The sequence below is a fragment of the Coregonus clupeaformis genome, chromosome 24 (genome assembly GCF_020615455.1).
Source record: "Coregonus clupeaformis isolate EN_2021a chromosome 24, ASM2061545v1, whole genome shotgun sequence".
Taxonomy (NCBI): Eukaryota; Metazoa; Chordata; class Actinopteri; order Salmoniformes; family Salmonidae; genus Coregonus; species Coregonus clupeaformis.
In genome coordinates, this window is record NC_059215.1 from 60,051,317 (window position 1) to 60,078,965 (window position 27,649).

Sequence of the window (27,649 nt, forward strand, 5' to 3'; positions counted from 1 at the left end):
TTATTGCGCCACTGCCCTCCAACCATCTTTGTGTGGCAGCCACTCCCCTTGACTCACTGACTAGCAGAGTCCCAAGTAGGCAACCATGAGCCAGAGCAAGATCCTTACGCCTGAGCCACAGACTCCTTCACACTCCCCTCTGTATGTTTGACATGGAGAATTGTTGAAACGTACATAAAAGCACAAGAGAGGAGGTTTGAACCCATAACCTCTTGGTAGGAGGCAGGGATTGAAGTACTGAGCCACTGACTGCTTCACATTTCTCCCTCTTCTCTTTGTGTAAGGGATAATCAATAAGAGGCTATGCGTTCTATGGAAAATAATGAACGACGTGGAAGGTGTGTTCCACGAGGCGCTAGCGGAGTGGAACTGACCTTCCACGGAGTTGCATTATTTTCCAGAGAATGCATAGAGCCCCGAGTTGATTATCCCTTTTATACCATGGCTATAATTTAATCGCTAGAAATGTGTTCAACAGCCATGGAAGTAGCTAGCAAGTTTTGTAGTTAGCGACAGTAGTTGCCTTGGTAACCAAACAAACATATTTGCTGGTTTAGCTAACCAAACCATCAGTCCTAGCTTGCTATTATGAAAATCGAATTCAACAATGGCAATAATGTTTTCAATTTTCCCTTTTCCCCCCTCTTTTTCTCAAACATAGAACGCGTGTGTATATTTATAGCCATTGAACTCTACCATGCAAATATACCGTGTGTTATAAGGAAATAATGCACGCTCTACAATGCTTTTCAAGCCAATCAGAAATGAGTATTCAACAATGCCATGGTATAAATCTTTGATATTGAGTTGCAGATCTTGACTCTGAAGTGTAAGAGTTAAGGTTTGAACTCACAACTGCAGTGGTGCAAGATGGGGATTTAACCCCTGAGCCTCCTTCACACTTTTCTTTGTATGTTTGACATTAAGAGTTGCAGAAATCCACACAAGTGTAAGAGTTGAGGTTTAAACCTGCAAACTCAAGGTGTTGAGACAGGGGTTCTAACGATTGAGCCACAACCTCCTGCACATTCTCTCGAACATACAACCTCAATCATGAGGCAATATTCTGCAGAATGAGGTGGCATTGGCATGTTTCTCCTGGGGCTCACCGAAAAAATGAAGATGATGCTTTAGTAAACAGAATTGGAATTTGAACTGAAGGAAAAAAACAGCCAGCAATTTGACAGAATAAGCTTAACTTTTATTGAACACATCTCAGTAACACTGGTTTTACAAGAATAAATCCATATATATATATAACTTTAGTCCGTATAAGGATTTCTAAGGCATGGAATCGAACCTCTTGTTCCCTTTACTCTTTTGTGATCAAGCCATTCTATTCTGGATGACCGAGGGGTGTCCCTACTCCCACACAATCCAACCCCCCTTCCTCACCCACCCTTAGTCCCCCCATAACTGAACTAGGGCCGGGATTCAATCCGACTGCGGGTTGTCGACAACACAGCTTTTAAAGGGTATTTCCGATTGCACTATATGCTGCATTTGGGTGGTTCCACAAAATGATAACATTTTGGGTAGTGTAAATTGGTCAAAACAAACAATTAATTTCACATAAGCGGTGTCACATTAAGCGGTTAAATAAAAAAATATACAATAATAAGTGCCAATAGTGTCTTTAAAGTGACAGGGTTGACCGTAACAGGGTTGAGGTTTTCATCTTAAATCAGCCATAAATCCCCTTGTGACGGGGAATGGACGCTTGTTGTGTGCCACAGGGAGGGGCAAATGAATGCAAGCTTGAATCCCAGCCAAGAACACTGATTAATGATAATAAAGATGATGATTAAAAAACAATATTGCCTTTGTGCACAAAATGATACAAGGGTGTGTAAATATAAACACTAAATAAAAAGCTTTATGGCATGCGTGTGTACCTGGTGTCTTTTTAGAGTATAATTTTGTATAAAATTAATAGGTCTCAAACCCTGTGTGTGTTCTAAGCTTCATACTTCTTCCCGGATCGGTGGATCTGCTGGTACAAAGTCATGGAGAAGGCCATACCCAGGAGCTGCAGACAGAAAGTCACATCAGTCACACTGCAACAACATCATTACATATACATCTGTATGTACACACACCCCTTACCTGTATGACCAGAACACACATGGCGATGGTTCCCAGCAGGTGTTTATTGTCATCCAGCCACTCCTCCACCTTCTCATAGCAACCCTGACAAGAGAGAAACATACAATCTTGAGAGGTGAAAAAATACACTCCTAGGGAGAGATCAGACACACATTTTTAAACAAACACAAACTGACCTGTGTCCAGAACTGGTTGGTGGCATTGCGCCCACAGTCCTGGTAGATATCCTGGCAGCATCGGTCAGGAACCACCTTCTCCTGCAGGGCAGTGTGCCAGTCTATGTACCCATTCACCCCACAACAATGCCACTGACAGGGAGAAAGAGGAGACAGGGTTATATATTGCACCTCTCCCTTGATGGAATGCTATGTTATTAGTGTGGGGTTGTATGGTAGCTCATTAGTAGTTAGGTACCATACCTCTGTCTGTATGGTGTTCCAGGCGTTGCGGAGGCCAGCGTTGTTGTCGGTGCTGTACAGAGCAAGTCCCTCTTTCAGGTCCTGTCTGGCGTTCTCACTCACCTGCACACACAGTGGATCATGAGAAATGTAGGCAGAGGCACACAGAGCACTATGGGAACAAGAACCATAGGAGGAAGGATAAACAGGGTTTGAATTGATGGGTGGCTTCTAGGGAAGTCTTACCTTGTCTGTGTATACGAAGAACAGGATGAGAAGGATCAGCTCCGCCAACAGAATAACCAACAACGTGATGAAAAACTACAGGGAACAATTGAGAGAGGCAGGTGAGGTTGCCAATGTGGCAAGCAATGTAGTGTGGTGCATCATGAGTAGTGTAGTTCACTCACACTCAGCAACAGACACTTGTTCTCCTTGATGGCACCCAGGCAACCCAGGAAGCCTGTAACCATGATGACAGCACCCAGGGTGTTGATGAGGTTGGCGGCAGAGATGGAGGGGAAGGATGGTGATAGGGTGGCAAAGCTGCCCTGAGACACAGACAACCACACCCCCACACCCAACAAACCACAGCCCCCCAACTGAAAGAGGCAGAATAAAATAGAAATGTTTGTCATTACTCTTATCATTATTATACCGTTAGTATAGTATGATTTAATAATAAAATAGAACGCAGAATCAGAAGATCCATTTGTTTGAAAATGATTATGTCTATAGTGAGTTTGTTCACCCACCCAGAAGAGCAGGTTGAAGAGAAACAGCATGTATTTGACACAGCAGAGGCAGCCGCGAGCCATGGTGAAGCTGTGACGATCTGCAAATAAAAGGGCAGTGTTTATATATGTTAAACTGTAGAAACCTCAAACAACCACAAGAGGGCAAAGTAATTTCTTCACAAGTTTTGTGAAGAACTTGCACGTTTCTGCCTTGCAAATTATCAGCAATCGACTACAATTCAAATGTGACTGAAAATCTTGATTACTTCAAACACTGCTCTAACTTGTTTCCTTTTAGGAGTAACAACGTAGTGTATTTCCACAGGTACTAGTAAATAGTAATACTGCACTCACCTCACTTGCGAAACACAGTTGTAATTCCTCAAGAAACCACCAGTGCAGCGTTAGCAAAGTAAACAAATCTAAACTCGCAGGTATAGAAGGGTTGGTTGTTTAACAACAAAACCAACGCTTGCACAACTGTAGGGCAAAACACACGGGGTTGGCTTTAAAATGTTGACAAAATGTCAACTGTATTTCGTCTTCAGTGTTTATTTAAAACATAAATACATGTACACAATGAGCACTTGTTGTCGCTCAAAGACATCGGTAAAGTTGTTGGTTAGCTTGCGAATTTGGGCCATATTATCATTGACATCAAATCAGTCAAAACAAGACATGGTATCAAGAACAAAATTAAAACTAGCCACTTACGATTCCCCACATGGCACTTGTCATTCTTGCTAGCAATCTGGCCATCCAGAATCACAACAACACACTGACTTCTGCCCCCCATAGAAGCGTGCACATTGTTAGCTAACCCATCTATTAAACTTCATGTTTTTTAGCTCATCCCTGTAAAAAAAAAAACATGGTTGATCTCTTGAGGGATTACAACAGAGTAGGGCCTACATTTTCCCAGGTGAGTGTACAATTGACACAAAGATTATGAGCTCCTATCCATTTGTTTGACATTTACTTGTGAAAATATACTCCGCTGTAATTCCTCAACGGAACCACAAGAGGACAGCGTTTGCACAATGATATAAAAGTGTTTGGGAATGTCGTATATACGAGCACAAAGCCAAAACCTCCAGATAGCCCTGGAGAAATAACAGAGAATGCATTTGAAAAACGAAAGAACATAATGAACAATTTTTTTAATTCAGTCACTTATTTCCTGGGAAAGTGTTGCCCTCTTGTGGTTGTGTTGAGGCATGACAATTGATACTATTTGAACAGGTAAACTGCTCTCATAATTCAGAATGATTGAATGTAATTTCTCTCTCTCGGAATAATTTTACCACTTAGATAAGGAATTAGATGGTGCCGTCGAGCCTTCAGCGGAGGGACCTGTAAAACAAAGTACACACACAACTCTTTCATGTAGGCCTACTGTTGTTCTATGTAGTTATATTATTATTATTAGTAGTAGTAGTAGTAGTTCTGTTCTTCTGGAAATTCTTTACCGAGCCAATAACAATATGGTGGGCTCTGAGACACACACACACACGCACATAGAGAGAGAGAAATCTACCATCACTTTTAGGCCAAAAACAGAATAATAAATCACAGATTGCACCCCCCCTTAATCTTTTTTTCTACATCGCCACCACAGGAAGTGACAATTGGTGAGGAACGAGAAAGAAGCATTGTGTTATGTTAGTGTATGATTCTGGTAGTGTTATGATGTAAATTCTGTTCAAAGAAAATGCAATTGTTTAGCAGCCAGGTCCAATGGTTTTGGCCACACTTCTGATTTAATTCGTTGACGTTGTTAACAGATAACTTTGGTCGTGCGTAAATCTAACATAATTTACAAGCATATATTCTCAGAAAAGTTTCAGAAAAGTACGCAGACTAGATTGATGCACAGACTGCTGGGATGATTTTAGATTTATCCTAAACAGCATGGCCGAAGTATCCATACCAACGAGATGATTCCGTACCGTAACTGTACCAGCTCGAGTTCAGCTCATCCTCATTTCAGCCATCTCCTGACTACTGCGACCGACCTCTATCCGGGTTTCCAGCGTAGAATCAGCGATAACGCAAAAGTGAACAAATCCGTTTGTATTCTTTTTGTAGGCTATATTTAAACTTTCCTGCGGTCGTCGATGACTCGCAGGCGGAGTGTTTTCTCTCAGGAGAGCGGAAACTGGCCTGGAGGCGTGACAGATGCGGGGGGAGGACTTACCTTAACCAATTGAACTGCAACGAGAGTATGGGACTTCCTGTGAAATAATTATTTTATTTGTGTGTGTTTGTTGTCTTTTTTCTTTCATGGTACATTTGAGATGTGAGCAAACTGCTCTAAATCTGCAAGACAGGGTATTCTCAGGAGTATTCCAGGCCCCATTAACTACTGTTGTATAAAAAATAATAATAATAATAATAATAATGTGTAGCCTAGCATAACAGAACTGCACACAAATACAAACACGGCCCCAAAGCCAAGTGAGAATTTAATAAAGATAAATCATAACAACATTAATCATTATAAATACTTTGGACATGACTGTACAGATAAACTCCAAATGACAATACAAAATATACAAAAACAGTGACTGTTTCTTAAATTTGCAGCCCTTCAATATCCATGGCAATAAGCAGGGTTGTGTGTGTGGTAGGGTCTAGGTTGGGAGCCAAACCACTTTCCAGTTTCAGTCAGAATCATGGGAACAGGTGCCTTTACAGAGGATACTGGAGCGGCTGGAGCCACGATGGAGTCCTCAGGAATAAGCAGAGCCCAGGAGACATGAAGAGGAGTGGAACTCAGTGCCAACCCTACCAACTCTCTCTTCTTCTTTCTTTCTCTCTCTCTCTTCTTTCTTTCCCTTTCTCTCTCTTCTTTCTTGTCGTTACCCCCAGACCCATCTCTCAGACTGGGATGACTTCAGCTGTACCGACTCACTGCTGTCTTCCGCCCTCTGCTGAAGGATAGAGATACACACAGGGTTAATACACACACACACACACACACACACACACACACACACACACACACACAGGTACCTTGTTGGCGATGGCCCTGAGCTTGCCGAGCAGGGAGGGTTTGTGGGAGTAGACCACGTCATCCTCAGGCTCTTCCCCCTCGGCCAGGGCACAGCTATCTGCCGCCGGCAGCTCACACTCCTTATTGGCTGACATCACCAGCCGAGAGTACTTATACTCCAGCCTGACAGGGGGCGCCATAGCGACACAGAAACACACAGGACACAGAGATGCAGGAGTCAGGAGCGTTGTACTACATCCTATGGCTAGGATGGTTATTTGATTAACAGGTGTCAGTCAATCACCTCTTGTTCTTCTTCCAGAAATAGCAGGTGAGAGAGATGAGCAGCACAGCTAAGAAGGCCCCGCCCCCTACCCCCACCTTTAGCCATAGGGCGATGGCCTCGCAGGGGGCGGAGCTCTTAGCTGGCAGGGACATGCCTTTGGTGCACAGCTTTGGCTCATTCCACACAGACAGAGTCTCCTACAGAGAGAAAGAGAGAAAGAAGGTGAGAGGGAAGGAGGGAGGAAGTGATGGGAGAGAGAGTAGAGAAGAAGAGAAAGTAGGTTCAATTGAAATGCCAAGAGGTGAAAGTAAGAGTAGCATGAGTGTGTTAAAGGAGAGGAAGAGAGAGGGAACAGAGGGTGTGTAGGTTACCTGGACCCCTCCCTTACAGGCTCCCTCTATCTGGTGATAGTCGTCCTGGGTGCAACGGGGACAGGCGCTCCCACTCTCCCACAGGAAGTGAAACGTACAGCCGTCACACGTACCTGCAGGGCATGCACTGCAAGCACACACACACACACACAACACACACACAAACACACAAACACACGCACACACAAACATACACAGGAGAAATGTAGAAGGAGCTAATGAAAATTCACACACAAATAATACAGAAATGTTTTCAGCTCAAATGTTGAGCAGACAGTCAGACAGGTGATGTTGAGCAGACAGTCAGACAGGTGATGTTGAGCAGACAGTCAGACAGGTGATGTTGAGCAGACAGTCAGACAGGTGATGTTGAGCAGACAGTCAGACAGGTGATGTTGAGCAGACAGTCAGACAGGTGATGTTGAGCAGACAGTCAGACAGGTGATGTTGAGCAGATAGGTGATGTTGAGCAGACAGTCAGACAGGTGATGTTGAGCAGACAGTCAGACAGGTGATGTTGAGCAGACAGTCAGACAGGTGATGTTGAGCAGACAGTCAGACAGGTGATGTTGAGCAGACAGTCAGACAGGTGATGTTGAGCAGACAGTCAGACAGGTGATGTTGAGCAGACAGTCAGACAGGTGTGTGTACCTGGGGACTGTGAGTTGCCCGCGGTCGGTCTTCTCTGGGTTGCAGCGTATCGTCATGACCGCACTCCGACCACGCTCACAGGATCCAGTCGCCTGAGTAGACCTGAGAAAGCGAGAGCATGGTCGAACACACACACACACACTTTCAACCACACTGACTGGTCTTCACTGGAACCATTAAACTATGAATACTGTTCAATGGCATTTAGCTCTACACTGGCCTACCTGTAGAAGAAGTTGATGTCTGGAATGCCTTTTGAGTTGTCAGAGAAGAGTTCTGGTCTGGTGTTTATTCCGTCTAAAACACTGTCCATTGTCGCTCCTGAGAGAGACAGATGCAAAGAGAAAGAGAAAACAACTTTCAAATGAAATAGTTGAAAATAAATCTGTTTTTGTATCAAGAGTATACTTTGTGCTTTGCCTATATAACTACTTGTGGTTGTGGCACTGTCCAATAATCATTATTACAGTAGTTAAGGCACTATTCTATTGCCATCTCACCGAGGAAGGTATCAGCCAGACTGATAGACTGGGATGCCAGAGCTGTCCTGAAGCCCCGCCCATCCGCAGGAATGATGGTTGATTGACAGATGAAGCTGTCCACAGAGTTGACGAACTGGGTGGAATCACTCCCCATGTCCTTACTGGCGAGATCGGTGACATTATCTGTGCAGACAGCTGCCATCTTCCCCTGAAACAGAACACACACCGACGACCCTGAGGTATGTGTGTGTTATCTCGTGTCCACACAAGCTGATGTGTGTGTGTGTGTGAGTTACCTGGTGTCCACACAGGCTGACGTTGAAGATGTGGAGATACTTGGTGCCTTTAGAGGTGAAGCTGGGGCCGTTGGTGAGCGAGGCCACGGTGCTCAGAGAGCTCAGGTCAAAGGTCAGGGTGCGGTTGTTCTCCGTGTGACTGAAGGAGCAGTCGCTATAGCAACGAGAGTGCTCCTAGGAGGGGGCACAATAGCATCAAGTCAACACACATCGCACAAATAGTGGCTCACATTATACACACATGATAGTACCATGCTAAAAAAGACATTCTTATCCAGAGCAGAGACTGTTAACTGTTGATCTGGATGAGAGTAAAAATCATATAAGTATGGCCCTGAGATTTTAGATTAGGTTATGAGGATTTAATGTTATAAAGTGGTTCTAATGATTATAATGGTTACGTAAGGTTCGTTTGTAAGGTTGTAACCTATGGTTGTATGATTATATGAGTTGTGTGTTTGTGTTTGTAATATATGACCTTGTTGCTCTTACTCCCGGGGCCACAGGGCAGACACGCATCCTCGCCATATGTGTGGTGACCAGACAGGTATGTGTTGGGGGGGCACTCCTGGCACCGGTTGGTGTCTCTGTCAATGTAGAACCCAGCTGGGCATGGAATACACGACGACGACCCAGACCGCTGAGAACTCTGAGATAGGAGGGCGCAGGCCCGGCACGCAGATGCCACGCCATCCTGGACATTTGTCACGCTCACTGAGTAGAGTTTCACCACGTCGCTGATGTACCGACGCACCTAGATACACACACGTAAATATATTATATAGTGTGCAGTATGTGAGTGTGTGTGTGTAGCATGTGTGTATGCAGTGTCACTGTGTGTGTGTGTTGTGTGTGTGTGTGTACTCACGTCCTGAGCCTGGTTGGTCCTCTGGAAGGCCCAAGTGTATGATACGGATGCGTTCTTGGTCATGATGTGTGTGTAGGACTGTCTCTCCTTACTGCCCTCCCATGACTCCACCACCATAGTGCTCTTCCTGTTCACATCCTGCAGGGTGCGACACACACACAGGGTTTATATGGGAGCGGATCACACTAGTTTACAATTTACACAGTGACGGGTTTATCTGAAATCTCACTGCTTTACTGTGATTTAGTTGTGTATATTGTGTACTGTGATTGGCTGTGTTTGCTCAAATATACTTTGGTTTCATTTGGATACATGGGTTATTTTAACTGGGTCTACTGCAGGGATTATCAACTAGATTCAGCCGCGGGCCGATGTTCTCTTGAGCGGATGGTCAGAGGGCCGGAACATAATTACACACATTTACATAATGCAAATTGACTGCAAGAAGCCCAAGCATAATGTTTGACTAAAACATATTCATTTCAAACTTGCATACATTTGTATACGATCACATATATCTCTCTATTATACGTCGGAATACTTGGGAACAGATTTCCAAAATTAAAATCACTTGTAGCTGATTTGCTGATGTTTTTACAGTGTTTTACGTCCAACAACTATATTTTGTATTATTTATTTGGGCTCAGAAAACTTGGGGTGCCGCGGGCCGCCAGTTGGGGAAACCTGTTCTGCTGTATATGGCTTTACTAACAAACATAGATATTGATATGTATTTATCCAATAGCAGTATGGAAGTAGGTCACTCATGTATTGGCTATGTCATACTGGCTATGTTGGGTTGGGTAATATTGATTTACTGGCTAATACACTGTTGATATTGGCAGCAACATTTCCCTGAGATCCTAGACACACACTCGTGCAGATGCGAATAGTCCGACACACACGCACACACCATCATGAAGTAGAGCTCACAGTCGGCAGAGCAGATTGTCTCGAAGACGAAGATGATCCGGCCAAACTCAGTCCCGGTCATCCCAGCAAGTGATGTTGGTAACCTGACAGAACACACACACACAATTAACACACACACACACACACCCAAACAGGGCCAATAAAAAATTATATATGCAATGCTTCACAATAATCATAGCCATGTGTTCATTCTGACCACATGACCTGACCAGGAAAACCTGTGAGCCCTAACAATAATATACAGTCAAGCCAAGACTAACTTGAAGCCAGGAACATGCAGGTTCAGGATGAGGTAATCGTTATCCGAGCCTCCAGCACCACTGCGGATGTGATCCCCTGCCACCTCCCAGCCTGAACAACAACATATTATTGTGATTGTACATTATATTAAACACACATCTACAGTTGAAGTCAGAAGTTCACACACACCTTAGCCAAATACATTTAGACTCAGTTTTTCACAATTCCTGACATTTAATCCTAGTAAAAATTCCCTGTCTTAGGTCAGTTAGGATCACCACTTTATTTTAAGAATGTGAATTGTCAGAATAATAGTAGAGAGAATGATTTATTTCAGATTTTATTTATTTCATCACATTCCCAGTGGGTCAGACGTTTACATACACTCAATTAGTATTTGGTAGCATTGCCTTTAAATTGTTTAACTTGGGTCAAACGTTTCGGGTAGCCTTCCACAAGCTTCCCACAATAAGTTGGGTGAATTTTGGCCCATTCCTCCTGACAGAGCTGGTGTAACTGAGTAAGGTTTGTAGGCCTCCTTGCTCGCACACGCTTTTTCAGTTCTGCCCACAAATGTTCTATAGGATTGAGGTCAGGGCTTTGTGATGGCCACTCCAATACCTTGACTTTGTTGTCCTTCAGCCATTTTGCCACAACTTTGGGAGTATGCTTGGGGTCATTGTCCATTTGGAAGACCCATTTGCGACCAAGCTTTAACTTCCTGACTGATGTCTTGAGATGTTGCTTCAATATATCCACATAATTTCCCTTCCTCATGATGCCATCTATTTTGTGAAGTGCACCAGTCCCTCCTGCAGCAAAGCACCCCCACAGCATGATGCTGGCACCCCCGTGCTTCTCGTTGGGATGGTGTTCTTCAGCTTGCAAGCAGCACCATTTTTCCTCCAAACATAACTATGGTCATTATGGCCAAACAGTTCTATTTTTGTTTCGTCAGACCAGAGGACATTACTCCAAAAAGTATGATCTTTGTCCCCATGTGCAGTTGCAAACCGTAGTCTGGCTTTTTTATGGCGGTTTTGGAGCAGTGGCTTCTTCCTTGCTGAGCGGCCATTCAGGTTATGTCGATATAGGACTCGTTTTACTGTGAATATAGATACTTTTGTACCTGTTTCCTCCAGCATCTTCACAGGGTCCTTTGCTGTTGTTCTGGGATTGATTTGCACTTTTCGCACCAAAGTACGTTCATCTCTAGGAGACAGAACGCGTCTCCTTCCTGAGCGGTATGACGGCTGCGTGGTCCCATGGTCTTTATACTTGCGTACTAATGTTTGTATAGATTAACGTGGTACCTTCAGGCGTTTGGAAATTGCTCCCAAGGATGAACCAGACTTGTGGAGGTCTACCATTTTTTTTCTGAGGTCTTGGCTGATTTCTTTTGATTTTCCCATGATGTCAAGCAAAGAGGCACTGAGTTTGAAGGTAGGCCTTGAAATACATCCACAGGTACACCTCCAATTGACTAAAATGATGTCAATTAGCCTATCAGAAGCTTCTAAAGCCATGACATATTTTCCTGGAATTTTCCAAGCTGTTTAAAGGCACAGTCAAGTTAGTGTATGTAAACTTCTGACCCACTGGAATTGTGATACAGTGAATTATAAGTGAAATTATAATTCACGTTGTCTGTAAACAATTGTTGGAAAAATTACTTGTGTCACGCACAAAGTAGATGTCCTAACTGACTTGCCAAAACTATAGTTTGTTAACAAGAAATTTGTGGAGTGGTTGAAAAAAGAGTTTTAATGACTCCAACCTAAGTGTATGTAAACTTCCGACTTACTCCCTACAAACTGAGGGACACCACATATCTATTACACAGACATCTACGCTCCCATTGGTCAGAGAGACACAGAGTTATTACATATCTAGCAGGATGTCTGTATTAGACATATTTACTATTCACCCATGGACATGTGTATTACAACATATATTACACATCTCTTGACCCTAATCACCCCAGCCATGTTTCTGTCTCACCGTTCATGTCGTCACATTTGGAGTTGCCCACGTTGAAGCAGGAAGTCTTCATGTTGGAAGGGAGGACGTTCCACCATTTATACTCATACCCTAGTACTGGCTCTGTCCCCGCAGGACACTCCTCACACACTGGGACAGATACACACAACCGTCAACAACACATTTCATTTCAATATACAGCAATACACACGTGAGTGCTGTTTATGTATATACACATGTGAATATATATATAGTGTGTGTGTGTGTGTGTGTACCTGAGGTGCCGTCAGAGTGTGTTCCAGGAGGGCAGGGGAAGCAGGTGGAGTCGTTGGTGTTGTAGAAGCCAGGGTTACAGGGCGGGCAGGCCTCTCTCTCCCCTGTAGGGGGCAGTGCCACAGCGCCCGTCACATTCTCCTCACAGATTCTCGGCTCCACCCACCGGTACATCACCTGCGTCTGTCACCACGGCAACCACAGCAGTTACATGACAACCATAGAGATACTACACACAGAATATGTATTATAATCTAATGTATATGACCACAGCATTCTCTCTCTAAATGTACAGTATATATGTGTCTGACTTACCTTTCCCTCGCTGTCGCAGGCTGTGTGGATCTGAAAGTAATCCTTCTCTGAACATGGAGGCCTCTCCTTACACTGCGACCATCCCTCATCTGAAGGAAAGAGAGAAAGAGAGAGAGAGAGTGGATATTTTACCTGGCCTCTACTGATACATTTCAATGTGTCTGTGTCTAGTACATACGTGAGTACTGTGTGTCGGGGCAGGGCGTACAGGAGGTGGCTCCCTTGTTAGACGATGTGTTTCTGGGGCAGGGCTGGCAGGAGGAGGAGCCAGGGGCGGAGCTAAACCAGCCTGGTCGGCATGGGAAACACTCAGAGGTGTAGGCAACACCTAGACACATGAATTCATGAGGATGTCGTTTCGCCTGTCGTCTCACACTGTGGTCTCATTTGAGCTTCCTAGAGCTAAGAACGGTGAGTTCTGGAGTGGGTAAGAAACTGCGATATTACACTGCCTTGACCAACCACATTACAGATGCATGCAGAATGTGAGCGAGAATATAGGTGAGTGTGAAGGTAGGGAGTAGCAGTACGGGTGGTCTTTACCCTCAATGTGGACGTTCCTGAGCAGCACTGGTTTAACCATCTTCCCTCCGACCAGGATCCCTGTCGTTCTCCAGTACAGTATGTTAGTGCCAGACTTCAGATTCACCTGAGTCACATGTCACACAATATGTTCCACACAGATTATGTTACACACATCACACACACCAATCATATAACACACACGTATCACACACACTGCCTTCCTACTCACCGTGTGTGTGTCCCACTCTCCGTTGGTGGTGAGTTTGATCCACTTCTGATCGTCTGTCTGGGCCATCTCCTGACACTGCTCATTCTGGACCTGAACATGTCACCATGGTAACCACTCAGAATATTGCATCACATGATTATCTCGCTTCCAATCAGCAGCTGATTCTCTTCACCACAGAAAAGCCCTCACTTGCCCACATCTATTAACGTAAAACCCATTGATGTACAAATAAAACCCATTGATGTACCCATTGATGTACTAAAATATATTAATGTACAATTAAAGTCTTCCCTGCTACGGCAAAACAGCCCACTTTTCATCTCTACGTCAACCAGCTAAAAAAATGGGTAATAAATGAACTGATATAAACTTCAGCAAGGAGGAGAAAGTCAGACTCACGTAGAACTCAAAGAAGATATTGTTGTCAGGGTACTGGTAGCTGAAGGAGACGGAGCCCTGCTTCTCCAGATGCACAGCGTACACCAGAGACACTGTGCACTCATCACGACTAGACTCCAGATACACACCCTGCGGTGTCCACGATGAGCTACAGTACACAGAGAGAAAGAGAATACAGCACTATTGTGAGTTTGTGTGTGTGACTGTATGTGTAGGACAGGTGTGTGTAGTATATGTGTGTGTGTTTTGGGTTTTACTATCGTTGTGGGGACCAGAAACATTTTCACCACAGGGGAAAAAGGCTATTTTAGGCTTAGGGTTACAATTAGGGTTAGGGTTAGAATTAGGGTTATGGTTTAGGTTAAGGTTTAGGAGTTAGGGTTAGGGTTAGAGGTTAAGGTTAGGGTTATGGAAAATAGGGTTTTGAATGGGAATAAACGGTTTGGTCCCCAAAAGGATAGTAAAACAGATGTGTGTTTTACCTATTACAGGCCTGACTCTCCTCTCCACTGGGTCCTGGGTCCATGTAGGTGGCCAGGCTGGTGAAGCCGGCAGGGATAGTGTCCCATTGGTCGAAACGCACCCCACTGCCCAGCGAATAGGAGCCGGCCGCACACGGCGTACATTGCTGAGCGGACATCTCTAGGAACTCTCCCGCTGCGCACGAGAACACTGACAGACAGGGAGAGAGGGAGAGAGGAGGGTCACACATACACGTCACAGACATATTCACACCTAGACAGTATACATACTCTCTCTGTCTCATGTACGTATGCTGCTATCTTGAACAGGTCTCTAGAAAAATGGATTTTTATCTAAATGAGGCAAACCTGAATAAATAAAGGTGAAATAAAATGTGAATTAAAGCGCGCACACACACACTACTCACAGCAGTCTGTTCCTCTGGTGGGAGTAGGCAGGCCTGAGCAGGTGCCCAGATTGTGGGGGATGGCCACCCTCCATCGAGACCCTGTACTGTCACACTCTGTATACTCATAGTAGTAGTCTGTCTGGAACATACACAAACATCCAGTAGTCATATTAGAGCATGATACACACATTCACTTAGATACACATTCACAGTCACACACACATGTCCCACTTGATAAAACATAATCTAAGACACTCCTAAATCTGCAGTGACAGAACAGGTTGCAAGGATATCATTTTTAGTGACATCTCCTTGTCACTTCTTTGTCAATGTACCAGAACACCAATTCACTCATCATATGCAGTTGTTTTTCAAGACAGAATGCACCAAATTAATCTAACAAGATGCATAGGTGTACTAAACAGCCAACATCAAGTATTATGGAAAGCCAGTGGTAGCGCAGGTTGTCATCAGTGAGGCTTGGCAGATAAGCAAAACAAATTAGACGGAAAGAAAAGAAAGCAGAACTGACAGAAAGACAAGGTTGAGCAGCTCTGATGAAGAAAGGCACCATCATGGTTGAGCAGCTCTGATGACAGAGGACATATGGTCTCTGAGCAGCTCTGATGACAGAGGCACCATCATGGTCTCTGAGAGCTCTGATGCAGAGTCACCATCATGGTCTCTGAGCAGCTCTGATGACAGAGTCACCATCATGGTCTCTGAGCAGCTCTGATGACAGAGTCACCGTCATGGTCTCTGAGCAGCTCTGATGACAGAGTCACCATCATGGTCTCTGAGCAGCTCTGATGACAGAGGCACCATCATGGTCTCTGAGCAGCTCTGATGACAGAGTCACCATCATGGTCTCTGAGCAGCTCTGATGACAGAGTCACCGTCATGGTCTCTGAGCAGCTCTGATGACAGAGTCAGAGACTGGTGTCTGCTCTGCTGTATGTTAAGTTAATACTCTGTGTTATTACCGCTAATCTTTTGTCTCAGCCATGTGCGTTTGTTCTTCTGTTTGTTTACTACTAAGTAGTAAGCCAGTTGTGAACAGGTCACGTCAGGTCAATGACATTACAACTTCTACCTGAAAAACCAGTTCTTCCACACAACCAAACGTGTGTGTGTGAGAGAGAGAGAGAACGTGAGAGAAAGGGAGAGAGAGCAAGAGAGAGAAAGGGAGAGAGGGAGGATCCCCACAGAGAAAAGGCATAAGGAGACTGGATGGTCATCTTGTTTTGGAGGCCATGTTGGTTTGTCTCTAAGCAATCTATATGCAGCCAGTCATGCAACACTTCACTTCCACCACCATGTTGCTCTCCATCCCCATCCTCCCAAACCTACTGTTCACCCAGCATTGCCATGGCAATCAATCAGGACCACCGACAAACAGCTCACTGCCACCCAAATAATTATTGCAGCCAAAGTGGGTGAGTGTGTGTGTGTGTTTGTATATACTGACTGTATGTGGTTCTGTTAATGCCAAATGTGTGTGTGTTTGAGAGAAAGAGACAGCAAGAAAGCGAGAGAACGAGAGAGAGAGAGAGAGAGAGTTTAAGGCTGTGTGTGGAGTATAGATAAGCCTGAGCTCTTTTGTACAGATCATTATCGCTCTCAAGCTCTAACAAGTATTGTTCCTGCCATTTCCACACAAATATTGGGGACATGGGCACACACATGCACGCAAACACATGCATAACAAACTCTCAAGAGGTGAGGCCATATATCAGCTAGATGAAAGTTAGCTATAGAAACCCCTTAGTTCCCATGCACCATGGCAACCCCTTTCAAGTGGAGTGCACCTGCACCTGCTTTCCCCTGAGGCAACTGGAGTCTGGGGAGGGGCTGATGGGTAAATATTGGTACTGTGGTGAATATGGGGCTTGTGCAGTGGAATTGGAGGTATATAAAAGGGTGTTGAGGTTAATGTGCATCCTTTGTCTCCTGGTGACTCATCATGGTCACCATGGATACAGAGGAGACTATGTGCCACAAGAAGAGATATTTAGTGCCAGTGTGACACATCCATCATCCATGAATCCATCAGCGTGTGTAGATCTGGCAGTGTAAAGGGACACACTCTGGGACACAAATCTGACAGCACTCAATCATTTTCAGATCAAATAATATGGAGAAGGCTGGGATATGGAGGGCTTCCAGGCAGCTGTTTTCCTTAGAGAGCTGATATGATAGCCATAATAGATTAATGTAACCGGATAATGTAGTGCCAGGGCCCTTGCTGTTCAACTGTCAGTCCCTCCTCTGTTTTCCTCTTACTCAGCGGTAATATTACTCCCGCACATCGACGGGAGGCAGCATGGATGAGGATGGATGCCAAGTGATCCGCTCAGTGCGTCGTCATCATATTATGGAGCCTTATATTTTGTCAACATGCTTAGGACTTAAGCCGATAAGAATAATAGGCGACCAACACATTTTAAATCCCACCACTAACAAAGAAGGCCTCCATAACATTGTCTATCTCCACGCCATTCCACGCCAATTGGCATTTTATAACAATGATTGGCAGAAGGTTGTAGCCTATAATCCTCTGGTTAATGTTTATTCTTGACCCATATGATAACGTTCGTAACATAAACATGATTAATATGGTTGGGACATAGCCTAGTATAAGATGATTACACATAGTGCGTTCAGGGCACTTGGTGGCAATGTCATGGCTTGCTTATTTATTGTAATGAAATAACAGTGTTATAAATAACAGTGCGACAGCCACTGCCGCTTGTGTCGAGCTGCGCGCACTTACCTCATTGCACGAGCGCAGGTCACTGCTCGCCGACACCCATTGCCGAGCGGTGATGATGAATAAAAAACTATTAAGAAAACGGATCCCGCGCGACTGTCCCCTCATCCTCGCTTCGTTTTAAGACAGTCCGTTTAAGGCTTCGGATGAAGACCAAACGCAATGACTGTGCGTGATTTTGGTTATGGTGACTTGTCGTTATGCATGCGCGCGCTTCTCTCCACCCACTCCGTTACGCTGCGCTCAGACCATCAGCCTGTCACAGGCACGCGGCCGTCGTCACTCTGCTAACGCACGGGCTTTTCGTTAAGACAGATAATTGACAGAACTATGTGTTTTGTTATTAGGTCCACCATCTGTGTGTAGACCTATTACCAACAGTGGTCACTGTTAAAATATATTACCGTTTATTTCCATAAATGATTAGGCGAACGTTAAAAAATCTTACAGCAGCCCAATAACATGGAATGGGGTGAATGGCGGTCAAAATGGGGAGGCTAAATAGGCAGACAGATGGGTCACGCATTGGGTCAAGCAGCAGACCCTGGCACCACACACCACTCTAAATTAAGCACCAGGAAGTTACTGAGCTGCTAACTTGTCAGCTAACAACCACACTAAACCAGTTGTAGGCCTACCTTGATTCTCAAGAGGAGTTGTGCCACATGCAAGATGAGACATCAAAGAAGTAGAATACAAATGACTGGGGAAATACCAGGCATTATTTTTAATTAACTCTGCAACTCTTTCAACTATTGTCTTTTTTCACAACTGCAACCAGTTTGGCAGCAAAACATTAACAACACAGATATATTGATATAGTAAAATAAATGAAAGTGTGTAAAAAAATAAATAAAGGATATTTCGTGCTGAAACCCTTACATAAAGACCAATGGTATTGACTAAGTTTATGGTTAAAATCCTCTTATTTTATTATTTTATATGTGATAAGGCCACACAGAGGGCTAGATATAATTACAGACGCCTGTGATAATCTGAAGTACCGAAAAGGGCCACTGGTAAACTTCGAAAGTTACCAGTAATATACCCTCTCTTTGCAACCCTAACCAGGATACATTTAGGCAGTTTCGCCCTGGAGACATGTATGCCATAGAAATACAATTTCTATGATATGGTACATGGGAGGGAGGTGCCAGATGGGTGTCTGTAGAGGTGCAGCAAGTCACAGTTCCGGGGCAGTGTCTACAACGTATGGACACCTGACAGTCCAGCTCACAGGTCCAATATAGGGTAGACCCGTTGCAGGGGTGGAAATTCTGCTGTTAGTGCCAGTCTGAAGTAGTGGGCTCTGCTATAGTGTCATGTCATCACCCATCCCCCTCCTATCAACACATTGAAAAACACACACACACACACACACACACACCAGCTGCCTGCCCCTATACATGGCCATCCGCATTCTTGTAGAGCGCTATCAGACATTATCTAGACTTGTTCTCCCTCAATGAGTGTTTTTTCCATGGAGCAGAAGGGTGAAGAATGCAGAAAGACTCTCTGTTTTAACTCTCCCCAAAGCCTGCTGTTGCACTAACAGATGCCCCTGAGAAAGAGAAAATGAGAGCGGCAAAATAGTAAAGCCAAACAAAAGTATCAGATTCAGCTTCCTACTACTCTACTGTTAAATTGTGATTAAAACATCTATCATTGGTACTCCAAAAGGCCTACTCAGCGAAGTGCAAAACAGTTACATATTTCATCACTGGGTGGCAGTAATGCACCATGCTTGCCTGCAGTCCATATAGCCATTATGCTAACAGTAAAATACTGTATCATACATCATACCCCAATAAACATGTCCCTGTTGGGTAGGCTCAGGCTGAGCCCACCGTGTAGCTCAGTTGGTAGAGCATGGCGCTTGCAACGCCAGGGTTGTGGGTTCGTTTCCCACGGGGGGCCAGTATGAAATGTATGCACTCACTAACTGTAAGTCGCTCTGGATAAGAGCGTCTGCTAAATGACTAAAAATGTAAAAATGTAGATGAGCTGTGTGTCGGGTCCAACAGAGGCTATACACTACAATGTCTTACTTCATTGCAAGTGTATGTTGTTGATAGTTGGAAACTGTTGGTTTCAATTGTGGGTAATTATTATCTTATATTTTAGATGTGCTGTTAGCTTAATAAGAAAGCATTAATGATTAAACATAATAGGTTTGTGCTGTACTGATATAGACTGTTTAATATAACAAGCTGTGATTAATGTGGGGAACTGCTAGGGGGTAGGCTGAGATAAGACTTGTGATTCACACAGACACACACACTGCCTCTTTGTTAAACCGCTCAAGGACATGTGTTCTGCTACAAAGATGTCTGAGGTTACTGACTCGAAACAAGTTGTGGAGATAACAAGTAATGCCTGGCAACAGTGAAGCGCCAAGGGGCTGGGACCAGCCTGTGCGCCAACGATAGGCTGAGTAAGTCTAAACCACGCTCAGTCTCTACTCTGATAGGCCTGCTTGGAGCAGGAACTATCTCTGTCAGAGTATTTAAAGAAGAACTTATAACAATGGCTTAGTTCTCTGACTGCCCTGCGTGGTTTTTCAGTGGACCCGTATATACGAACATCATATTTACCATTGAAGTGTTTTGCATTAATTAAAATACTAGTCTATTTTAGAAGACGTGTATTGACCTCTTTTTGTTCCATTACCAGATTTGAATTGACGCAACTTAACACAATGTACCTGGTTCCCTGAATATTTGGTGAAGAAAAGTATGGGAACATGTTGTATTATGGGTGGCTAGTACCCGTCGAGTGCAAGTGCCAGCTGGTGGCAGCAATACATCTTGTACCAATCTGCATGGCATTGTCTTTACACGAAGAAGAAAACGGTGGTTTCCGGTTGAGCAAGGAAGTGACGCAACCCACAGGATCAAAACAGGAAAGATGCTGGCCAATTTCTCCTCAAAAACCAACTGCAGCTTTCTGCAGATTATCTCGACAATGCAAGGAAAGTGTGTTATCCAATATATACATCTTAAAAATGGCCACATGGTACAGCACAGCAAAACATCTTCTTTGGATCTATCCCGAGATAATACCAGCTGTTTTTGAAAGATAAAGGCTAACGTTAGCTAGATTCCAAGTCACTCTTAGCCTTTTGCTAACTATCTAGCACACTCATAACTGAGTTGAAATTAACCAGGCATCATCCAGACGTATGGGCTGAACATTACCATATATAGGCCTGGTTACTGCGGTGCGACTGGAGTTGCAGACCACCCCTGCGCCTGAGAAATGTTAACTGTGACAGGCCGTCATTAACAGATCGAGGCCGGAGGAGGACAGTCAACAAAACCGATCACTTGACAACACTAGCTAGCTAACCCAACCACTAAACATGTCATCTGAACAAATAATCGTAATTGTTATGGATGACAAAACGTACAACGTCAACAAAAGCAAGTTGATAGAAAAAAGCGACTACTTCCGTGCACTGTACAGCTCTGGGATGCGCGAGTCCAGAGAGGATTCAGTGCAACTGCAGGGGCTGAGTGTGCCAGGGCTCGAGCTGGTCCTGGAGTTTATCAACACCTCCAAAGTGAAAGTAGTCAACGAGACCCTGGAAGACCTGATTGAGACTGCTTCTTTTTTGCAAGTCACCTCTATCCTAAAACTCCTTTCGTCTGAAATTCGACAAGAGAATTGTGTGGAACTCTACAGCCTATCTGAGGTATATGGAACTCATGATCTACGCAACGCTTGTCTCAGATACATGAGCTGTCACTACCACCCGATGCTGCGGAGACCAGAGTTCAGCGACTTACCTGCTGCCCTGCGCAACCAGGTTAGAGAGATGCGTATGAAAGGCACGGCCACTCTGGTGGCTATTGGACTCTTCACCTGTCTGGCTCTGGACCTACCAGACCAGGACGAGCCCTGGTCCATGCTGAGGTATGGGGAAGTGGAGCAGCGCTGGAAGCCGCTCGCTAACAACCTGCCCTCTGACATGGTCAATGTGAGAGGCTACGGCTCAGCCGTGTTGGACAACTACCTGTTCATTGTCGGTGGGTACAGAATGACCAGCCAAGAGATCTCAGCTGCACACTGCTACAACCCCTGTAGGAATGAATGGAACCAGGTAGCCCCCCTGAACCAGAAGAGGTCAGTACAGGTCAGCTATATGAATAGACCTCTATGCAGTCTGTCCCTGTCTTGAGCTCCAATACTACTGCAATGTTGGAGCTAGGAACACAAGCATTTCACTACACCTGCAATAACATCTGCTAAATGTGTGTATGTGACCAATAAAATTTGATTTGATTTGAATATCCAGTCTGTTCCGATGTCTTGATCTTCAAACTGCTTTGATGCTGAGCCAGCAAACTACATAGACTACAGTATGTCTCCGTTCTGTAATGTTATTGTATATCCGTCTCTCCTCCGGTCAGGTCCAACTTCAAGCTGCTGGCGGTACGAGGGAAGCTGTATGCAGTGGGAGGCCAGTGTCAGGGCACTGTGGAGTGCTACAGCCCTGAGCAGGACTGGTGGACCTGTGTGTCGTCACTGCCTGACCCCCTGGCAGAGTTCTCTGCCTGCGAGTGCCAGGGCATGATCTACGTCATGGGAGGATACACTACCAGAGGTTCGTGGGGATGATTTTAATTCCCAGCAGAAGCGAGAATTTTTCTAAAATGTCCAATGTAGACAGACAGTAGACATAAAGAACTGTAGGCTACACAAATAGTGCTTGTCCATTTGACAAAATATCAACTGCTTTTAAAATGATTGTAACAAATGCTGTTATTGTTTCTCTCTGTATCTACTAGACAGGAATACCAACGTGTTCCGCTATTGCCCCTCCTCTGACAGTTGGACAGTGTTCCGCTCCTGCTCAGCCCACGTGCGTAAGCAGCAGATGCTCTCGGTGGAAGATACCATCTACCTGGTGGGGGGATACACCCACGAGCTGGAGCCAGGTCCTGGGCGGCGGGCCAGCCAGACGGAGGACATGCTGACGGTACAGTCTTACAACGTGACCACGGGGGAGTGGCTCCACCTGAAGGACAACACCTCCAAGTCGGGCCTGAACCTCACGTGCACGCTGCACAACGACGGCGTCTATATAATGTCGCGTGACGTCAGCCTGCCCACCAGCCTGGAGCACCGCGTCTTCCTCAAGTACAACATCTTCTCAGACGCCTGGGAGGCCTTCAGACGCTTCCCCGCGCTGGGCCAGAATATGCTACTCTGCTCCCTCTATCTGCCCAACGTTCTATGAACGTTGTGGATGGGATGTAGGATGTTTAGTTGATGCCAGTGTTAGTACAGTCCAGAGACTACGTCATATGCCACAAGGGGCTTGTTTGTGCGTGCAGGGCTACATAGTTCCCATGAAGAGAAGTGGTAACGGTAGAGCAGTAGATGGCTGTCATAGGATACAGTATGGCCAAATCTCTGTTGGTGGGGCAAAATATAGAAAGACACAGCTTGTTACATTATTTAAACCTTAAAGTAGCTACAAGCACAGGCAAAGCAACAGTCATGCATTGTGGGTCAATGTCTAAGTTAGCATAGCAGCATTGGCCTACTATCGAGATCCATTTTCGGATTCTTTGATTAGAAGTAGACTTGCAAATTAAAATGATAGATTTGCAAAAATCTTCATCTTAGTGTTCACTACAAACCTTAAACGCTAATGCAAATTAGTAATACATTTAATACATGTCATATTGGATATTGAAGAAAGTTTGTAGCCAAGACATGGCTTTGGTTTTACACTGCCGGTTTTGCAATGGGCGATTGAAGAACTTAAATATAATGCTAAGCTGATGCCGGACCACCATTAATAACTAAACAAATGTCTTAACTCTTGCGTGAGAAGAAAAATGGTAGAATCATGAATGGAAGGGGACTGATGAAGTGGAGTAATTCATTGACTGGATTTAACTTATGAACATTGTTTAGAAAACAAATGCTAAGCTCAGCAGCAGGACAGTTCAATGAAATGAATAAGGAACGTGCCTTCTCCCTCACCTGGGGGATTTTGTACAGATGAACAAGAGTTGAATTGTAAGTGACCAACCAAAACTGTTGTTTTTTCCTTTTTCACTGTTGAATTATCAGGAAAGGGCTTTCATTAGGGTACGTTAAGGAAAAATTGATGAAAGACGATGAGAAATTAGTTTCGGTTTAAAGGTAGACTCAGCGATATGACGTAGATGCAGAAAGTAAACAGCATAGTGGGTCAATTTTCACAACTAAGAGCGTTGAAGCGTGAGGCTCAAGTTCTCAGCTGTTTTGATGCCCTGGCTACCACGCTGTGAACAGTGAAGTGAACCCGTGCACATGCTCAGATACTGTGTGTGACTGTCTGAGAGCGAAGTGTTGCATCTCACTCATCTCAATATCTCCAGTGCTGCTTGTGGCAATGTAATTTTGCTGAGTCTACCTTTAATTAAAGGTGATTACAAACCTTTACTGTGGCGATAGCTTGTGTGAATGCAGTCTTTCTGCTGATAATACAACTATGTTGTTTTGCTTCTAAAGATGTGTTGGAGTTTGTTTAATGTACTGTATATTGTTTTGTCACCCCTGGTTATGTTCTGACAGATGCCTTGGACTTTGACTTAAAAATAATAAAGAAAATATTCAGGGAGTAGGTGTCGTTCTGTTTTATTGTAAAAACATTGAAACCATACATTCAGTGAATGTGCCTTTTTGAAAGTAGGATGCTATGCCTTTTCATCTCTGCAAGTGAAGCTACATACAGTTGAAGTCGGAAGTTTACATACACTTAGGTTGGAGTCATTAAAACTCGTTTTTCAACCACTCCACAAATTTCTTGTTAACAAACTATAGTTTTGGCAATTCGGTTAGGACATCTACTTTGTGCATGACACAAGTAATTTTTCCAACAATTGTTTACAGACAGATTATTTCACTTCTAATTCACTGTATCACAATTCCAGTGGGTCAGAAGTTTACATACACTAAATTGACTGTGCCTTTAAACAGCTTGGAAAATTCCAGAAAATTATGTCATGGCTTTATAAGCTTCTGATAGGAATATCCCCGAGCCAACTAGGTGAAAAACTGCCGATGGCCTTTGACACGAACTGGAGCTAAATGACTAAAATGTAAATGTAAGTTGACTGTGCCTTTAAACAGCTTGGAAAATTCATGGCTTTAGGAGCTTCTGATAGGCTAATTGACATCATTTGAGTCAATTGGAGGTGTACCTGTGGATGTATTTCAAGGCATACCTTCAAACTCAGTGCCTCTTTGCTTGACATCATGGGAAAATGAAAAGAAATCAGCCAAGACCTCAGAAAAAAAATGTTAGACCTCCAGAAGTCTGGTTCATCCTTGGGAGCAATTTCCAAATGCCTGAAGGTACCATGTTCATCTATACAAGTACGCAAGTATAAACACCATGGGATCACACAGCCATCATACCGCTCAGGAAGGAGACGCGTTCTGTCTCCTAGAGATGAATGTACTTTGGTGCGAAAAGTGCAAATCAATCCCAGAACAACAGCAAAGGACCTTGAAGATGCTGGAGGAAACAGGTACAAAAGTATCTATATCCACAGTAAAACGAGTCCTATATCGACATAACGTGAAAGGCCGCTCAGCAAGGAAGAAGCCACTGCTCCAAAACCACCATAAAAAAGCCAGACTACGGTTTGCAATTGCACATGGGGACAAAGATCATACTTTTTTGAGAAATATCCTCTGGTCTGATGAAACAAAAATAGAACTGTTTGGCCATAATGACCATCAATATGTTTGGAGGAAAAAGGGGGATGCTTGCAAGCCGAAAAACACCATCCCAACCATGAAGCACGGGGGTGGCAGCATCATGTTGTGGGGGTGCTTTGCTGTAGGAGGGACTGGTGTACTTCACAAAATAGATGGCATCATGAGGAAGGGAAATTATGTGGATATATTGAAGCAACATCTCAAGACATCAGTCAGGAAGTTCAAGCTTGGTCGCAAATGGGTCTTCCAAATGGACAATGACCCCAAGCATACTTCCAAAGTTGTGGCAAAATGGCTTAATGACAACAAAGTCAAGGTATTGGAGTGGCCATCACAAAGCCCTGACCTCAATCCTATAGAAAATGTGTGGACAGAACTGAAAAAGCGTGTGCGAGCAAGGAGGCCTACAAACCTGACTCAGTTACACCAGCTTTGTCAGGAGGAATGGGTCAAAATTCACCCAACTTATTGTGGGAAGTTTGTGGAAGGCTACCCAAAACGTTTGACCCAAGTTAAACAATTTAAAGGCAATGCTACCAAATACTTATTGAGTGTATGTAAACTTCTGACCCACTGGGAATGTGAGGAAAATAAATAAAAGCTGAAATAAATCATTCTCTCTACAATTATTCTGACATTTCACATTCTTAAAATAAAGTGGTGATCCTAACTGACCTAAGACAGCACATTTTTACTAGGATTAAATGTCAGAAATTTTGAAAAACTGAGTTTTTAAATGTATTTGGCTAAGGTGTATATAAACTTCCGACTTAAACTGTAAAATACTTTGAATCATATCTAAACTTTCATAGTCTGGCCATATTAAGGCCTTAAAGATAATTTAGTTATCTTTCTTCCCCGTCTTTGGTTTGGTCCTCGCTTCTGTACATCCCGGTACTTTGTCCTCTCTTTTCATTGTAGGGGGAACTAACAGCCTTTCTTCCAGAACGATTCCCTTTTTCCCCTTTGTAGGCGGAACTAGTGTCCTCTATTCCTAAATTATTCCTCTCTTCACATTCGTAGGCGGAACTAGTGTCCTCTCTGTCTAAATTATTCATCTCTTCCCATGTGTAGGCGGAACTAGCATCCTCTCTTTCTAAACTATTCCCCTTGTCCCATTTGTCGTCCAAACTAGTGACCTCTCTTACAAAACTATTCCCCTCTTCCCTTTTGGAGGCGGGACTAGCTTCCTCTCTTTCTAAACTATTCTCCTCAATCCTTTTGGAGGCGGGACTAGCTTCCTTTCTTCCTGAAGGATCATTTGCCTTGAGGATGTCCACATCGATAGAGAAGACAAACTGCTCGTAAGCAGTGTAATCAGTGATATTACACCTTCCCAGTATATCAGCTGCATCGTCAGTCTGTCTGATTGGGGAGAAAGCCCTTATAAACTCCAGGCCTCCGTAGTTCACAGAGGTCCACTCCTTCCCTGGGAAGTCTGGCACAAAGGACCCGTCACAGAGTAACCAGTCAGTAATCCTGCTGCTCCCGCTATCCCCCTGAGAGCCATGGAGCTGGTCCTCAGGAAGAGACATCTTGGTCAGGGGAATAGTGGAATGTTCCAGAGAGACTCTGTCCAATGTCTGCCTTCTGGGATCCAGGGTTGGTGTAGGTCTAATTGAAACGCTGTAGTCCAGGGGTAGAGGGTCTGTCTGGAGGTGGGCAAGGGGGAGGAGACCTGGGGCATAAGGAAGGCCTGTGAGACGGTAGTGGAGGTATGGGATGCTGAGGGCCACACACTGCAGGTTCTGCTGTGTCAGAGGCTTCTCCGCTGTGTTGGTCAGACGCACAGTCACTGTGTATGTTTCCTTCAAGAAAACTGCCCAATCATGAGACAAAGAATGGAACTATGAAATAGTTTGAAATAACTCGTTCAAAAAAAATATAAATTGGTGGCTATTTCAAATTGTACATTTTCAAAATATATTTACCTAAATTGAAAGCAGGATCGTCTTCTGCATAGAATGTCAGCTTCATGAGATATTTCTCTGCATAGGGCTGAACCACCTCCATGTCTTGCAGTGAATCAACACTTTGCTTATTTGAATGAAAACAACATTTCTAGACTCTTAGTTTGTAACGTCTCTATGGAAACAATCATTTGGAGATCATTCTGAATTCTATTGGAATGCCCCCCCACATTGATAGAATTCTAAAATAGTGGCCATTGAAAAATCTGAAATTCGTCTTCTTCCTTTG

General features: G+C 44.2%; 4 protein-coding genes across 6 annotated transcripts; 1 reads left to right on the top strand and 3 right to left on the bottom strand.

Annotated features, from left to right (window-relative positions):
* Positions 1-1,179: 1,179 nt before the first annotated feature.
* On the bottom strand, positions 1,180-5,405 carry LOC121579007 (tetraspanin-9). Of its 2 annotated transcripts, XM_041893294.2 has the most exons (9): positions 5,191-5,405; positions 4,546-4,594; positions 3,260-3,339; positions 2,915-3,106; positions 2,751-2,825; positions 2,526-2,627; positions 2,283-2,414; positions 2,107-2,190; positions 1,180-2,029 (listed from the first exon to the last, which is right to left on the bottom strand). In XM_041893294.2, exons 3-9 carry the CDS (start codon positions 3,320-3,322, stop codon positions 1,958-1,960), a joined length of 720 nt encoding a protein of 239 aa, XP_041749228.2. In that variant the 5' UTR covers positions 3,323-3,339; positions 4,546-4,594; positions 5,191-5,405; the 3' UTR covers positions 1,180-1,957. The 2 variants fall into 2 exon arrangements, with proteins under 2 accessions (XP_041749228.2, XP_041749229.2); XM_041893295.2 differs by lacking the exon at positions 4,546-4,594.
* A 274-nt stretch (positions 5,406-5,679) lies between these two features.
* Positions 5,680-17,907, bottom strand: elapor2b (endosome-lysosome associated apoptosis and autophagy regulator family member 2b). 2 transcript variants are annotated; one of them, XM_045206908.1, is made up of 22 exons: positions 17,729-17,907; positions 14,974-15,094; positions 14,567-14,756; positions 14,085-14,232; positions 13,686-13,775; positions 13,475-13,580; positions 13,110-13,259; positions 12,932-13,020; positions 12,619-12,799; positions 12,365-12,493; positions 10,384-10,474; positions 10,104-10,206; positions 9,191-9,328; positions 8,801-9,076; positions 8,323-8,496; positions 8,045-8,234; positions 7,769-7,865; positions 7,545-7,646; positions 6,894-7,020; positions 6,541-6,719; positions 6,257-6,419; positions 5,680-6,171 (listed from the first exon to the last, which is right to left on the bottom strand). In XM_045206908.1, exons 1-22 carry the CDS (start codon positions 17,831-17,833, stop codon positions 6,103-6,105), a joined length of 3,018 nt encoding a protein of 1,005 aa, XP_045062843.1. In that variant the 5' UTR covers positions 17,834-17,907; the 3' UTR covers positions 5,680-6,102. The 2 variants fall into 2 exon arrangements, with proteins under 2 accessions (XP_045062843.1, XP_045062842.1); XM_045206907.1 differs by having other exon boundaries at positions 5,680-6,174.
* A 2,716-nt stretch (positions 17,908-20,623) lies between these two features.
* On the top strand, positions 20,624-24,344 carry LOC121579006 (kelch-like protein 42). Its single transcript, XM_041893292.2, has 3 exons — positions 20,624-21,850; positions 22,138-22,331; positions 22,516-24,344. The coding sequence occupies exons 1-3, from the start codon at positions 21,087-21,089 to the stop codon at positions 22,965-22,967; spliced, it is 1,410 nt and encodes a 469-aa protein (XP_041749226.2). The 5' UTR covers positions 20,624-21,086; the 3' UTR covers positions 22,968-24,344.
* A 1,816-nt stretch (positions 24,345-26,160) lies between these two features.
* Positions 26,161-27,471, bottom strand: LOC123481815. Its single transcript, XM_045206909.1, has 2 exons — positions 27,382-27,471; positions 26,161-27,269 (listed from the first exon to the last, which is right to left on the bottom strand). The coding sequence occupies exons 1-2, from the start codon at positions 27,461-27,463 to the stop codon at positions 26,296-26,298; spliced, it is 1,056 nt and encodes a 351-aa protein (XP_045062844.1). The 5' UTR covers positions 27,464-27,471; the 3' UTR covers positions 26,161-26,295.
* Positions 27,472-27,649: the final 178 nt, after the last annotated feature.

What these genes read in the sequence shown, in the direction of transcription:
- LOC121579007 (XM_041893295.2), bottom strand. Translation starts at nt 3,322, where the DNA reads ATGGCTCGCGGCTGCCTCTGCTGTGTCAAATACATGCTGTTTCTCTTC. An exon ending in ACAAGTGTCTGTTGCTGAGT is followed by an intron (nt 2,826 to 2,914) that starts GTGAGTGAACTA and finishes TGTTCCCTGTAG; the next exon opens with TTTTTCATCACGTTGTTGGT. An exon ending in TCTTCGTATACACAGACAAG is followed by an intron (nt 2,628 to 2,750) that starts GTAAGACTTCCC and finishes CTGTGTGTGCAG; the next exon opens with GTGAGTGAGAACGCCAGACA.
- elapor2b (XM_045206907.1), bottom strand. Translation starts at nt 17,833, where the DNA reads ATGAGGGGACAGTCGCGCGGGATCCGTTTTCTTAATAGTTTTTTATTC. An exon ending in GAGAGTCAGGCCTGTAATAG is followed by an intron (nt 14,233 to 14,566) that starts GTAAAACACACA and finishes TGTGTACTGTAG; the next exon opens with CTCATCGTGGACACCGCAGG. An exon ending in TCTGGCTGATACCTTCCTCG is followed by an intron (nt 7,866 to 8,044) that starts GTGAGATGGCAA and finishes TGTCTCTCTCAG; the next exon opens with GAGCGACAATGGACAGTGTT.
- LOC121579006 (XM_041893292.2), top strand. Translation starts at nt 21,087, where the DNA reads ATGTCATCTGAACAAATAATCGTAATTGTTATGGATGACAAAACGTAC. An exon ending in GCCCCCCTGAACCAGAAGAG is followed by an intron (nt 21,851 to 22,137) that starts GTCAGTACAGGT and finishes TCCTCCGGTCAG; the next exon opens with GTCCAACTTCAAGCTGCTGG. An exon ending in GGGAGGATACACTACCAGAG is followed by an intron (nt 22,332 to 22,515) that starts GTTCGTGGGGAT and finishes TGTATCTACTAG; the next exon opens with ACAGGAATACCAACGTGTTC.
- LOC123481815 (XM_045206909.1), bottom strand. Translation starts at nt 27,463, where the DNA reads ATGGAGGTGGTTCAGCCCTATGCAGAGAAATATCTCATGAAGCTGACA. An exon ending in CGATCCTGCTTTCAATTTAG is followed by an intron (nt 27,270 to 27,381) that starts GTAAATATATTT and finishes ATGATTGGGCAG; the next exon opens with TTTTCTTGAAGGAAACATAC.